Genomic DNA, 15642 nt, shown 5'->3' with positions numbered 1-15642 from the left:
AATATCCATATGATCATTCTGTCTACAGCAAAATAGGACACGGACATAAGGCACCACGCAAATCAGGGAGAAAGGGGAGGATAGTCACCATGGTGGGGGGAGAACCCCAATCAGGAAGAGGCCAAGTGCTCACCACTGGGGTCTCAGGCCTCAAAGTCAGCCCCCCTCAGGCCCTTTCTTGGCCTTTCTGATGGCTAATTCACCTGTTTTTGTCATTCTTACAATAACCAGCAAAGTAGGGACTGCAATTATCCCCATTTTACAGATGGATAAACAGACAAAGAGGCACAGTGGTCTGTCCAAAGACACACAGCAAGTCTGTGGCAGTCCTTGGGGGCAGCACTCTCTGCCACGGGCCGGGCTCCCCCAACCCATGTAGGCCTGCTGCCCTCCCAAGAAGACCCCTCCTCACTCTCAGGAGGAAGATATCATGAAGAGCCACACCAGTCATGCAGTTCTCCCACCCACAACACCCTCCTGCTCCAATGGGACAGGCCCACCTGCTCTTTAACTCTCCTCCCATCACCCCCTCCTCAAGGAAGCCCCCCTCAAGGAAGCCCCCCTCCCCCAAACATGTTTGGCCAGATGCAGAGATTTTTGGAGACAAACGTGTCCAAACCTCTTCTCCCAGCTATATATAGTTGGCCCTTGAACAACACGGGTTTGAACGGTGCAGGTCCACTTGTATGTGGATTTTTCTCAATACAGTACAGTACTGTAAATGCATTTTCTCCTCCTTATGATTTTCTGGATAACATTTTCTTTTTTCTAGCTTGCTTTATTAGAATAGCACAGTATATACATATAACATACAAAATATGTGTCAATCAACTCTTTATGTTATCAGTAAAGTTTCCGGTCACCAGGAGGCCATTAATAGTTAAGTTTTGAGTCAAAACTTATATGCAGATTTTCAACTGCACAGGGGTTGGCTCCCCAACCCTCATGCTGTTCAAGGCTCAACTGTCATTACATTTAGATCTGCCTCATCCCAAAAAGAATTCGCCGCAGTGCCCAGAAATAAATACACTTGGCAAAAAAGAATTTGATAACAAAATAGAAGGGAAGGAACCTGCACTTTACAGATGAGGCTTTGCTCAGCAGCCACAGACTGGCAGAGAACTGGCAGTTTGTGGGGACCAGAGCCAACCTGGGCTTCCCCAAATGTCTGGCCTTGGGGCAACTGCCACTGTCCGTGGTGCTGAATCCAGGAGTGCGTGGGCAAGGTCCTGTCCACGTGCAATCTAGGAGCAAGCCCTTTAGGTTTGAGCTTCAAAATACACCCTAATCTGTCCCTTCTCATCATCCCTACCCCCAGTCTAAGCCATCATCACATCTCACCTGTACAGGAGGAGTGGCCTCCTCACTGGCATTCCTGCCTCAGCACCCCATCCCCAGTCTGTTCCCCACACAACAGCCGGAAAGATACTAATAAACCCAAGTCTGTTAACATTCCTCCCCTGCTCACAACCCTCCAGTAGTTCCCATCTCATTCAGAACGAAAGCTAAGGTCCTCCCAGTGGTCCACGAGGCCCCACGTGATCTGCTCCTCTTCCTCTACTTCCCTCTACTTCACTCACTCTGTTCCCGTCTCTTGGTTACTCCCCAAATGCCAAGCAGTCTCCCACCTCAGGGCCTTTGCACTTGCTGGTTCCTCTGCCTGGAGCACTCTTCCCAGAGACTACAAGCTTCACTCTCTTACTGCATTTGGGGTTCTGCTCAAATGCCACCTCTTCAGAAAGGCCTTCCCTGGCCACCTTATATGAGATAATCTCTCCTACCTGGCCCTTTCTGCCCACTTATGCTGCTTTAGTCTTCACTATAGCATGCCATCAGCTCCTGTCTGAAACTGTATTATATAGTGATTCATTTACTTGTTTGCTATAAGGTCCTCTGGCCCTCTCCCTAAGTGGGAGTTCACAAGGCCAGGGACCTTCATCTGTTTGGTTCACTGCCATATGCACAGGGTCCTGGTTCAATGCCTGGCACACAGTAGGTGCTCAATAAATATTTATCCAGCAAATGAATGAATTACCATACAGAGGTGATAGATGAAGGGACTGAAGAGAAGAAGAAATGCCCCACTCTCTTCCTCACCAGCTACGTCCCATGGAGTTGGCTCTGTGTGATTTAGAAGCCTGGACTCCATCTTTCTGCATCCTTGAAAACCCCAGGAACATGAGGGGAACCAGCACTGAAGAAGTGACCACCAAGGGATGTGTCCCTCCCTACCTCTGGGACCTGTTAGACAGGACCTCTCATAGGCTCATACACAGCCACCATGACTTGATGACTCCTGACCCATGCCACACACACACACACACACATACACACACACATACACACGCACATACACACACACACACACACACACACAATCCCCATCAGAGGAGCCCCTCCACCTCTTCCTTCCCCCTGGCCCTGAGCAGAACCTCTGGCCTTTGTTGGGGGCAGTCCTCCTAGGACCCTCCTCCTGACTGACCCACCAGTGTTTCCCTGGAGAAAGCCAGGTGAAAGGAAACAGATACTTCATTGAAAGAAGGCTCCATCTTCCTTCTCTCGAGCTCCACAGTCACACAGACCTAAGTGCCAACTGCAGCTCTGCTACCAATAAGCAGCAGGGGCCAGGGCAAGCCTGTGGGCAGTCTGAGCCACACTCACCTCTATTTGAAAAAAAAAGGGACAGTTCTCAGAGTGTCTGTAGGGGCTGACACTGGGGCCAGGCCCTGGCAGTTTCTGTGAGGATGGTTAATGAGATGTCCCCGAGAAATATGTATATTAAAACAAAAGGAGGGGCACCTGGGTGGCTGAATCAGTTAAGCATCTGCCTTCAGCTCAGGTCATGATCCTGGGGTCCTGGGATCAAGCCCTGCATTAGTCTCCTTGCTCAGCAGGGAGTCTGCTTCTCCCTCTGCCTGCCACTCCCCCTGCTTGTGCTCTCTTTCTCTCTGACAAATAAATAAAATCTTCAAAAAAAAAAAAAAGGAGATTCAGGGGTCTTCACCCAGGCCAGGCCAGGCCGGCTAAGGGGCCAGTGCAGGAGTCGGAGCCTGTTGGGGCTCAAAGACTCTGGGAAGAGGGCTGGTGGGCATGGAATAACAGGCAAAAAAGGCTAGGTTCATCTCTCAGTGTGTCCACGTGCATGAGCCCATTGAAGCAGGCACCCAGCCCCTTCCTCATCTTACTGATGAAGAACAGGAAGCTCAGGAAGGGAAAGGGACTTGCCTAAGGTCACACAGGAGTAGAGGATGAGTCTGAGACCCCAGCCAGGACACTCGGCAGCCCCAGAGGAAAGAAAACGGTGAGCTCACAGGGTCTTCCCAGAGGGAAAGGGGAAAAAGAAGTATGGGGCTTGCTTCAGCTACATCTCCAAGGAGCTCAGAGTGGGGGTACTGGGGACCCCACCTCAGATAGGAAAACAGGCTGAAGTTCAACAGGCAGCCAACAGGTGAAGAGGGTTCCTGGAGGTCAAGTCCCAAACCCGAGCAGGAAAAGGCCACTGGGCTTCACTGCTTCCTCTTTAACAAAGGGGCAGAGCTCAGAAGGGATCAGGTTAGCGTGCACAGGGCTCCTCTGTGGGCTCAGGTCTGAGCCCAGGAACGAGAGACACACCAGAAGCTGGAGGCCAACCCCGTGGTCCTGGACTTCCGTGTGGCAAGGACAGATAGAAAAGCCAAGAGAGAGGCACCTGGGTGGCTCAGTTGGTTAAGCATCTGCCTTCAGCTCAGGTCATGACCCCAGGGTCCTGGGATCAAGCCCCACATCGGACTCCCTGCTTAGCGGGGAGTCTGCTTCTCTGCCCTTCCCTGGCTTGTGCTCTCTCTCTCTTACTCACTCTCTCTCTCACTCTCTCCCTCTCAAATAAATAAAATCTTAAAAAAGAAAAAAAAAGCGAAAAGAGGTGAATGAGACATGCAGAGATGCAGGCTGGGGGACCTCAGAGGTCCCCTAACCCATCACCTTCACGTTGACCATCAAGCTGACTGTCCTCGAGGGAAAGTGGCCGGCCCAGGGTTACACAGTCACCCAGAAACAGAGGCAGAACTAGACTGTGCCCCCGCGCCCCGACTCTGATTACTCATGGTGACAACTGACATCTTTAGCAGCCTGCTGTTTCTTGCAGGGCCCAGACTGTGCTGAAGGCCTTACACCGATTCACTCACCTCGTGCCCACAGCAACCAAAAAGGCGGGTACTATCGATATCCCCTTTTCACCAGGTGGAAACTGAGGCCCAGAGACCCTAAGGGACCATTCACGGAGGTGCAGCTCCTGGTGGCAGAGCCAGCATCTGGGCTCTCAACCACTCCACCCTACTGCAGCGTCCAGAGGACAGGGTTCAGAAGGTCAAAGCCACAACGGGGCTGCCGCCAACAAAGGGAAGTTTTTTTAAACCCCAAAGAAATCTTCAAACGTGTTCCACAAAGGAAGCCGGTGAGAGAAAACGTTGCTTCCTGTGCAAAAGGGCAGGCGTGCAAATTCAGAGCAACAAGGGTTTGGCAGCTAACATCTTCTTCCTCCTGTCACTCCCGTCAAGCTTAGAGGCAAACCCAGAACGGAGCGCGGCCCCGCTGTGATAGGCCAGGGTGAACACATCAAAGATGAACTGGAGGGAGCAGGAAAAGTGACCCAATGACACCCAACCCAGGGGACTCACAGAATCAAGAGGTGTCAGCGCCCTGCCAAAGGCCAGAGTGGCAGAGAAATCAGAGTGGACAGGCCAAGTCCCCAAGGCGGGCCCAGCAAGCTTGGGGTTCGTCTTCACAGGAGTACAGAGATTGACCTGGCAATCACCGAGCAGTCACATTGATGCCAGCACCTTGCCAATCTCCAAGCACCGGCCAGGAGACCCAGCTTGTGCGTGGTAGGCCTCGGGCTTGGCAGGGGGTGCCCATGCCAGGTCCACTTAATTTCCACCTACGGTAGAGTGACAGGCAGCAGACCAAGGCAGCGTAAGATGTGACAGGTCTCAAGTTCAGGGCGGCCTGGTTGCTAAGCGAAAATGGTGGCGACTGGTTGCCAAGTGGGGCCCACTTCCCCTCCGCATCCTTGGACAATGCACGGCCAGTGGGCAGGGCACCCTGGGCTCTGGCTGCCGCGTCCCTGTGCTGTGACTCCAGGAAGCAGCTGAGGGGAGAGTCCAGAGGTCTCCCCCAGAGAAGATGCTACAAGCTCATATACAGCAAGCTAAAGCCAGCGACAGGACCCCTCCCTGCTTCCAGTTCCCTGGCCCCTTGGCTAATGTCAACCACATTTCATCTGATTGGGGGCGAGAAGACTGTATGCTCCAGGCTCCGTCCCTGTGCAATTGGTCCAATCATCCCTGAACCAAAAGACTAAACTCTGAAGCGTCCCTATTTGACACCCATTCCTTCAGGTCTTGAGGGATGTCTTCTTTTCCAGCACTCCTCAGGGAGCCTTTGCTTCTAGAGAAAAATGCCTGGAGCCCAGGGCCATGGACTGTGAGAACACAGCCTGTAGGGGGCAGAGCTAGACGCTGGAGATGAGCTGACTCTCCTGCACCTGTTACAGAGGAGAGAAGGAGGCCCCACAAAGGCAGTGATGGACCCAAGGACACAGGGCTGGTCATCTGTTGGCTCACGTGTTCACTCTATAAACACCTATTAAGGCCCTGCTGTGTGCAAGGGAGGGAGAAAAGCACAGAGCCAAGCGAGCCCTGTCCTTCCCCAGCCTCAAGGGGCCTAGAGCCATATGGAAGAGGCCCAGGGAAAGTTCAGTAGGCACTGGGGTGGGTGTACTTGAGGCTTCCCAGGGGGTGAGCGCTGGGGACCATCATCCTCCCTCCGGGTGAGCAACCCCGCCTGGGGGAGAGCAGATGAGGGAAGCCTGCAGGGAGGCAGGGCCTTGGCCTGAGCCTTAAGGGCAGAGAGGACCCCCCCCAGGGCCCTGAGAAAGTGGGACACAGCAGGCAGAGACGGCATGTGCTAATACATTCCCTTGGGTAAGCAGACAAGACCCCAACTGCCAACAAAACTTAAAATCCAGGATTGGCTTGAAAAAACTCTGCTCAGCTCCATCTCGCATTGGTCCCTGTCCCATGGCCACTAGGACCAGGCCAGGCCCCTCAGTGGGGTCCCACCTGCCTGACTCACTCCTACCTCTAGCCTCTTGCTCATGCTGTTCCCCCAGCTGGCATGCCCTTCCCCTCCTCCTCACTTGTCCAAGCCTGTCTCGCTGGGCCAGTCTGGTGCAGCCCTGCAGCAGATCTCTTACTTTAACGGATGCATCACTACCTCCCTTCATTCGCTTATTCAGGCAAACTCTACTGAGCCCCTACTGCATGCAAGGCGGGGCTCGAGGTCTGGTGGTGTCCGCTCCTCCCGTGCCCACCAAGAGCCACCAGGGCCCCTGGAGTCTCTCCTCCCCTACACGGAGGCTGCGAAGCCCAGGCCGGCTGGGAAACTCAAGCAGGTCTGGAAGGCTGAGCCTCTTCCCCCTCCTGCCCTACGGGGCAGGCAGCACCTCAGGATGAAGAATCCCAAGACAGGCACGGTAGCAAGAAATGAGAGCAAGCGGAGCCCCGCATCTCAGCCTGACGCAGCTACAGAGCGGCCCTGAGCTCTCATCTCTCTGCTTCTGCCTCCGGGAAAAGATTCTGTCGTCGGGGAGTCAGGAGAGGGCCGGGGCCAGCCAGGGAGCTCAGTGGGGGAGGAAGCTGGGGTCCCAGGGCCACCGAACCTAACCCCAGGTGCCTCCTCCGCTCTGTCGGCCTCAGTCTGCCCTTCTGCAGGCTGGGAGAACAACCTCAGGCCTCCTGGGAGAAGGGCTAAAGAAGTAAGTAGCTGGGGGCTGGGTTTTGTGATCAGTCACCCACTCCCCAGACATTTACTAGGCAGCTACTATGTGCCAGGGACTGTGTTAGGGATGCAGCTGAGAGCAAAACGGGCAAAACACCTCTGCCCTCATGGACCATAAACAAATATAAATTTACTTGCCAAGTGCTATAAGAAAAACGGAGCCAGGAACAGGGAAAGGAGAGTAACAGGCAAAGGGAGGGACTATTTTAGATACTATGGTCAGAAAGGCCTCTCTGAAGAGGGGACAGCTGGGAAGACCCCGAATGCAGGGAGGATGTGGGCCACATGGATATTCACGGAAAGACAGGTCCAGGCAGAGGGGCCAACCTGTGCAAAGGCACTGAGGTGGGCTGATGCCCAGAGTGTTAGAGGAGCAGTGAGGAGGCAATTGTGGCTACAGCAGAGAGATGGAGGAGAGACGGAGAAAAGGCCAGGGGCAGCAGGAAGGGAAGCAGGCATTCTGTCCACCCTTAAGGGGTCTCTGGACCCTGGGGGCGCCCTGGGGCAAACCTCTCCTCTCTGCTTTCCCAGATACATAAGCAGAGCCAGCACCAGTGTCACAAATCTTTCCAGCTGGCTCTTTCCCCTCCCCTTGGAGCCTCCAGGGCAAGTGTTCCCTTTACAGCGAGAGAAGCTGAGTCCAGAGATGTCACAGAGGCAGTGGGATGAGGAGGCGCCCCAGCCCTGGGCCTCGGCTGCCAGCCGCGCCAGTCACCACCCGTGCTGCTGCGCTGACAGGGGCCATCTACATGCAAGCCTGACGCTCAGCCCAGGGAGTTGGAACTGGAGGTCAGACCAGCAACAGCTTGACTCACCAGTGTCTCCAGAATATCAATAGGGGACACGGGGACACAACAGGGAGAGGAGGCTTTGGAACTTCTCACTGTGCAAGGGACAGGACGTCCTCCAAGGAGCAGGACTGACCCATCCGCCCCCTCCCCCTTCTGCCCTGTCACCACCCAGAGTGGCCATCTTGTTCCCACGCTGGGAGCACAGGCCTGGATGTGCCCAGGGTGTTGGAATTGCTCACCAGAGAGGACCAGAACCAAAGCCCCCAGGGAACCTCATGGAGAGGCCCCTGCCAGGAACTGGCCTGTGTCCTTCCTGCCACATGTATGTACCAGAGGTTGGGGAACCATCTGCTGGGTTCAAATCCCACTCCTTCTATTTTTCCAGCTGTGTGACCTCAGGGGAATTACTTAACCTCTCTGATCCTCTGTTTTGCCATCTGTATAATGGGGTTGTCTTGAGGGCTAAAGGAGTTAACATGTATGAAGTACTTAAAACAAGAGCTCGTCCACAGGACTCCATCAATATTACCTACTAACATCATCCATTCTCCGGTCGCCCACACAGGGGGCCTGGGCTGCTACTCAGCACTTCTGTGTGACCTTGAGCAGGGCCCTTAACTTCCCTGAGCCTTCGTTTTCCTCATCCGTGAAATAGAGCACTACAGGAAGTAAACTGAGGCTCACATGGGACCCCATGTGCAGAGAAAGGCTGTGGGGATATAAAAGTTTATACCCCAGCCCCCAACCCTGAGGGGGCCCAGGATGGTAGAAGGAGGCGCTGAGGACAGGGCCACGTCCACCCCCTCAGGCCTGTCTCTCTCTCCCGGGTGACTCACTCGCATTATCTCCAGAGCCCAGGCGGGGCCTGCTCTGCATGCCTAATTCCAGCACGGGTTTTACTCCTGCCTCTGCGTTTCGCTCAGCGGCCTCAGCCCGGCAAGGAGGAGCCGGTCCCAGCGTTCGAAGATGGGGAGAGGCACCAGACGCCTCACGTGAGCACGCACATGCACACAGGCCTCTCCACGGACACCCCTACCAAGGCAGGCCCGCCAGTCACATGTCCAGAAAATCACATCCGTGCACCCCTCACCCCCGCGTGGGTCCCGCCCTAGCTGCCTTGCCTTTGGAGCTCGCCTCGCTGCCCTGGCACCACCTGACCAGTGGTCCTGTAAGAAGCGGGCTGCCCAGGCTCCTGGGGCTTTGTCCCTGATCATGACCTACAGCTCCGGTTAGTGCCCAGCCCTGTCCCCGCGGGCCCTCCAGCCCTCAGGGCCTCCCTAGGAGCGCAGCGCAACAGGGAGGGCTGTAGCCTGGGCAGCCAGACCCCTGATAAGAACCCTCTGATGTGTGCTCCCGCGCTCCCACATCCGGGGGCCAGCAGCACGTTCCATTCTAGTAGCAGCCAGGTTTATCCCCATTTCACCGGTGAGAAAACCCAAACCGAGCTTCCGACTGACTTTCCCGGGCCCTCACAGCCAATAGGCCGCCGAGCCAGAGCCCGGATCTGTCTGCCAGAAGCTGTCTGTTAACCACATGCTGCCACCTCGGTGATTCGGGCGATGGGGAGATGGACAGCCTGGCTCCAAGTCCTGCTGCAACACCTCGCTGCGTGAGCCCAGGCAAGCCACCTCACCCCGTGGAGCCTCAGCTCCCTGCTCTGTAAAATGGGAACAGAAACAGCAGACCCACAGCGTTGTCACCAGGATTCACGATAGTGCAGGGAGGGTGTCTGGCAGAGGGTAGGGCTCAGTCAAGGGCCACAGGATGGCCAAGGATGAGCCACATGACTGAATGATTGGGGTGGGAGAGCAGGGCGCTGATGGGGGCTGGGAAACGCGGAGCCAGGGCTTTCTTTAAGCCAATGGCCCAACTCATGCTGGGTGCTACACAAGAGCTCCCCATCAGAGGACAGAGCTGGGCTCCAGTCCCTGGTCCTCCACATCCTGCTTATACGGCCTTGGGGAAATGACCTACTCTCTCTGGCCTCAGTTTCTTCATCTATAAAATGGACGCAATGGTGCTCCCCTGCAGAACCCCAAGGGCACACAGCAGGCTCCCAGGACTCGCTGGCCAAGCTCTCCCCTCGGCTCTGATGGGCATCCTCAGCCTGGAAAGCACGGCCTCCCCTCTACTCCGCTCCCTGGCACTCCTCTGAGCAACTCACAGATGATTTATACTTCAGAGGACGAATCAATACCATATACGGCCAAAGACATCTTTAATCTTTCACAGGGATTAGGCTACAAGGTACAGCAGCCTCTTTCTACAGGCCGCTCAATTCTGATTTCAATTTGGCCAGCTGGAGCACGGCTTTCTCTCTCCTTTTCTTTCCACCCACCTAAAGACGTTCCTCCAAATCAAATTTCATTTAGCGGGTGCGGTGGGGAGACCTATGCCCATACACGACGGCAGGCCCAGCCAGGGCCCTGGGGCTGCAAGGGGAGACAGGAGGAGGGTCTAAGGACATGGAGGTCAGGCCCTCGGCGATGGGATGGGGCGCAGGGGGCAGGGGGCGCCGTGAGGGACACTTGCGCCAGGCCAGGAGTGCCCCCTGAGCCGCAGGCCCCGGCAGCAAAGCCAGTACTCTTCTTTTTCTAGAATTCCTTTTTAAAAGTCTTGAGTAGACTATATATTTTCTGACCACCAAATGCTTTATTAGATGCTTGTGGAAAATTCAAACAAAAGTCTGAGTTTCAACCAAAATGCAATACCTTGGGACGCCTTGGTGGCTCAGATGGTTAAGCCTCTGCCTTCGGCTCAGGTCATGATCCCAGGGTCCTGGGATGGAGTCCCGTATTGGACTCCCTGCTCAGTGGGGAGCCTGCTTCTCCCTCTGCCTGCCACTCCCCCTGCTTGTGCGCCCCCTCTCTCTCTCTGTCTGACAAATAAATAAATAAAATCTCTTTTTTAAAGTGCAATACCTAAACCTCACCCCAGTCCCATGCCTCTCCTGCTCGTAAGATGTCAGCAAATGTTCCTCCAGGCTGTGTGTGTCTGTGTCTGTGTGTGTGTGTCTGTGTGTCTGTGTGTCTGTGTGTGTGTGTGTGACTGTCTGTCATGCCCCCATCTGTGGGAAACGGGGGCAGAAGATGGAGTGATGACTACAACAGTAGTTATGAGCTCTAGTCCTGGAGCCAGACTGCCTGGGTTCAAATCCCTTCTCTGCTTCTTTACTTGTATGACCTGGAGCTGGTTATTACTTGCCCTCTCTATGCCTCAGCTTCCTCCCCTGTAAAACGGGGGTGTCTACCTCACTGGGTAGGGAGGAGTAGCCAGGACAACACGTATCAAACGGGTGCTCAGCAGATGCAAGGCACGTGGGGAGAGCTACGTCAGTCCTGGGAGTGGCCTCTAGGTCCCTCATAGCCGGGACTGAACACTACAATTCTAGACTTTCTGCCCCTCCTTCCAGCACCTTTGTCCCCAAGTTCTGTCGAGATTGCCCCTGAAAGAGAAAGGCGGTGGGCTTGTTTGGGATAGGATGCCAGTCACTGAGGATAGGAACTGGCCGAGCCGGGTGGGTGGTGCCCGTCCACAGACAGGCGCCCGTGTGGTAGCAAAGCAGTTTAGGACATGTGGGCAGCCAGAGGGAGGGGGCTGCGGCACCAGGGGTCCGACACTACCAGGGGGCCCCAGGGAGCTGCGGCCCACCTGCTTGGAGGCGGGAGTGGGGGCCCACCAAGCCCATGCTCCCCTCTGCCTGGCCCGCTGCCGGCGTGGGGAGTGGCCTGGAGCCCGGCCATCGGTCAGCCCCGCCCCACTTCCGTCCTCTCCACCAGGTTGCAGGCACCGGGGCTGCTCTGGCTGTACAATTAAAGGGGCTTATCTGAGATTTATAGCAGGATTATGCCCGCAGGGTGTCACCAACACCAGCTTCTGGATACTCTGTGGTCCTTAGGAAAAGCAATTAGAGTCCCGGGGTTACGCGGGTATAAATATACAGATGCTATCCTCCAAGGTCGAGGGCGCCACAGTGAGCTATTTAGAGATAGAGCCTTGGGAGAGGCCAGGAGCCCCTCTGCCAGGAGCTGGGTCTGTCAGGAGCGGAAGAGCCTGTCTGCTTCCCCCCACACTGCACCCTCAATGAACTGGCCCGCTTGGCAAGGCTCACCCAGACCCAGGGGCCGGACTGCTGTGCTGGACGCCCACCACCATGGCCCCCGCAGGCTGCCCCCTCATCACAGCCATCAGAACTGACCCTCTCAGTGGGCCAGGCTTCAGGCTGCCCCAAATGTTAACTCTTGCTATGCCAGCCTCTTATGGCTTGTGGCTATCTAAAAGCTTTATCCCTGGAGTTCCTGGGACAAGTAAGGGAATGCGGGGAGCTTAATGGGGGAAAGGTGACTTGTGGTAAGGGGTGGGAGGGGAGACCTCCAGGAGAGCACATCACTTTCCCAGCTCCTCACATCCCACCCACGGGCACTTACTTCCCTGAAGCTGCAAGGGACCGGCAGAGCCCTGCCGGGCCCCCATCTCTCACACCCACCACACAGCTCAGTCCCTCACATAGCCCTGGCTCCAAGAACCTGCTGGCTGAGCCCCCACTCCAGGATCCTTGAGACCCTCCCTAAACAAGGCCACCTCCACCCCAGCCCCTTCTTCCTCTGCCTGAGAACAGCAGCTGTTCCACGGGACCCAATGCCAGGAATATCAGCTGTCCCTCCATCTGCCTGGTCTCGTCTGCAAAAGTCATTCGCATCTACCCCCTACCCCTAGGGGTTACCTAGCTGGCCGGCAAGGCCACGGATGGCTCCCCAGGGCTCAGGGGACAGACGGAGGTCCATGAGGGGAACGGCCCAGGGCAGGCAGAGCCCACAATAGGACCCAGAGAGCGGCTCTCGGGCAGAGCTTGGCCACTGTGCCCTGACATCCCCGTGTTCCCGAGCACGACTCACCATCCTCCCGGGACTTCTGGATGAAGGCCTCCACGCCGCTCTCGCCGTAGCTGCCCTCCGAGGCCAGCGTGGACACGTAGTTCCACTTGAGGGCGCGGACGATGTCCACCATGGCCTGGGCCTGGTACGTGTCCGAGGGCACCACACGGGAGAAGAAGTCGTAGCGGCTGTTGTCACTCAGGTCGGGGGCTGTGGAGGCGTAGCTGATCTGGGGGATCTGGGGGCGAGAGGGGCCGCTGATGGGGGCGGCTGGCACCCCCACCATGCCCAGCCAGCACCACACCCCTCCACACCAATCTCCTTCCCGTCCCCACAGCCTCGGGACTGCCCCAGCCCTTCTTGTCCTGGGGGAGACCCTGTGATGAGGGCTGGATGGGTCCTAGCCCACGGGAGGAAACTGAGGCCCAGAGAGTGTGAGCACCTGGTTGGGTGGCCCTTCCTTGGCTCCGGCTCAGAGTCCCAGTGCCTCCCACCTCCTCTCAGCTCCCCCCACCCCCGGGCCTCCCCACGTCCTCCCCCTCCCCAGCGGGAGTAACACTGGCATCAGGGTGAGAAGGGACCGGCGCCTCAGCATCAAGCCCTCCTCTTCCAGAAAAGTGTCCCAACCAGCCTCCCCTGGGTCTTGTGGCTGGTGGCCCCCCAACCACACACACACACACACACACACACACACACACACACACACGCACACCAGGATTACACATAAACACACACCGGCCTACAGATGGGGTGAGGATAAGGTGTCAAGAGGGGCCCTGAGCGGTCATCTGGGCCATCACCCTCCCCCAGGTAGCCCCTCATGTCACCACCTAGCCGACCCTATCCCCATAGCTCCTCCATCCTGCCCAGCTCAGAGGAGACAGAACCCAGGTCCCTGCTGTTACCCCACAGACCCGGCCACCCCAAGGATGGAATCTGGGAAGACAGAGCAGGTGGGGCCTCCAGGAAGTCCCTCTCCCCACAGCCTAGGACACAGGGACCAGACAGGCCTCCAAGGTGGACTGCAGGACCCCGGCCCCCAGCCCCGGCTCTCCCAGCCATAGCACAGACCTCCCCTGGGCCCTCTCCATGCAAGAGTGAGATGCAGAGCCCTCAAGCCGTCCTTCTTCCTGTGGCTGACATCCAACCGAAAACCTCCTGGCCAGTCTGCAGCCACTGCGGGTGGGAAATGTTCCAGGGGCCAAGAGGATTTGGGGTGCACCCTGGACAAGTGGTTGTCCACCTGGCCTATACCTAGGGTGTCCCCATCCCCAGGGTCAGTAGGGGTCCACCTTCCACCGAGGACGCCCATGAGGACAAGGACATGGCCCAGCTCAGCCCCCCGTGATGCCCCCCAGGTGGGCCCCAGCAGGCCCCTCATTGCCTCCCCTCACCGAACTCACTCAGGAGAAAGGGAAAGGTGGGGTGGGGAAAACAGATGATGGCTTGTCCGGTTTGCTGAGCAGCTAAGGGGAGCCCCCAAGCCCTCTCACTGTAGTTCCTGTGGTCTCCCTAAGATGGCACAGAACTGCTGTGGCTGTTTGTAAGAGCAAACCTTTGGAAATAGTCTGGTAAAGGAAGCCACAGCCCCACAAGGAATTCTACTCAGCCGTGAAAAAGATCTGGGCCGCTTTCCTTTAGGCTCTGGACAGCTCTCCAGCCCCACGGCAGGAACAAAGCAGCGAGTCCAGCTCTGTGCGTGAGCAGTACCCCGCCTATCACGTGAGGGGGCGGGATGCACCGTCCTGTGAAACAAAACCACCTCCGGAGAGGGAACCGGGGGACTGGGGGACAGGGTTGAGGGGAGACCCTTCCCCTGATACCCTTTGTACGTTTTTGCATGCAGAATCAGGCACACATACCACCTGCTTGGGAAACAAACCACACTAGAATCTTCCCGAGCTCCTGCCTCCATCCCCTCTCCTACGGGCGTCAGTGGCCTCAGTGGCCTCGGAAAACGAGCCAGACCTCTGTGCCGTGGAGAGCACTGAGCGTGAACAGGGCGCCCTCTAGAATGAGGTCTCTGGTGGACAGCTGGTGGTTAATTTCAGGAGCGTTGTTATTTTTACGGTCCGCCAAGGGGTATCATAGTTGTAGGGGTTAGTTGGTGTTTAAGGATCTGTCGTTCAGAGCAATGTCTCTCAGCCTCGGCACTATTAACACTTTGGGGGGCTGATTCTTTGTTGGGGGGCTGTTTTGGCCACTGAAGGATGTTCGGCCGCATCCCCATCCCCTACCCACTAGATGCCGGTAGCACACCCCTCCCCCAGTGGCAACAACCAAAAACGTCTCCAGACATTGCCAAGGGTCCCCCGGGGTGCAGAACTGTCCCCAGTGGAGACTTAACGGCTTTAGAGATCTGTACTGAAACATTGAGGGGTGCAGTGATATGATGAGGTCTGGGGTCGAATCAAAAGCAATACAGTGGGAGCACATGGAAGAAGAAAAAACAATGGTCAAGAGCGGACAACTGTGAGTCCCGCGTACATGGGGGCTCCCCACCCCATTTGTTTTGCACACAGCTGAAATGTCCAGATTTAACATATTTTTAACAATAAAACAAAACAAAATCTACAGCATCCCTGGGGCATGCCTCTGAACAGAAGAGCCCCGAATTTGGAGCTGGAGCTTGAGCAGGTGGTGGAGAGGGTGGGGCGGGGGCCTGTCCTTCCAGCCTGCCTCCCAGCAGGTCCCCTAGAGAGAGAAGACAGGTTCGCCAGCTTCCTCTGTGCCCGGTCCTCAGCACACGCCCAGGAACCCACTCTCTGCCTAATTAGAAGAAGCCTGTCTCCTACTTCTGATGTTTTCTCCCAACACGGCGCTGGCATCAAAAGGAACTGCGTCCCCCAGAGGGGCAGGAAGCCCGGGGAGGTCTCAGGGCCCCTCACTCATCACCCCTCAGTCCTCCCTCCAAGCCACCTCCCACCTCTCCTCCAGTTCAGGCACTCAGCACCGGCTGGGATGGCAGATGGACAGATGGATGTCCAGATATTAGGACCCAGGCCCCCGCCCCACTGCATGCCCCCATTCCCACAAAGGGTAGGAGGGCCAAGCATGGGGTTCCTGCAGGGTAAGCGTGTCTGTAAGTCTGCAGGTAAGTAAGGTAAGTAAATCTGCAGGGGTGCCCCAGCCTCGGATTTCAGGAGCCCAGGAGGGGCCCT

General features: G+C 56.5%; 1 protein-coding gene across 1 annotated transcript in view; it reads right to left on the bottom strand.

Moving 5' to 3' along the window:
• The window catches only part of GRM4 (glutamate metabotropic receptor 4), a 106231-nt gene that overhangs the window by 52059 nt on the left and 38530 nt on the right, over window positions 1–15642 (bottom strand). Inside the window, exon 2 of the mRNA XM_040644746.1 lies at window positions 12503–12719. Coding sequence (XP_040500680.1) covers window positions 12503–12719 — 217 coding nt within the window. The remainder of the gene's footprint in view (window positions 1–12502; window positions 12720–15642) is intronic.

Source organism: Ursus maritimus, unplaced genomic scaffold (genome assembly GCF_017311325.1).
Source record: "Ursus maritimus isolate PB19 unplaced genomic scaffold, ASM1731132v1 scaffold_30, whole genome shotgun sequence".
Taxonomy (NCBI): Eukaryota; Metazoa; Chordata; class Mammalia; order Carnivora; family Ursidae; genus Ursus; species Ursus maritimus.
This window is presented reverse-complemented; position numbering and strand designations above follow the sequence as displayed.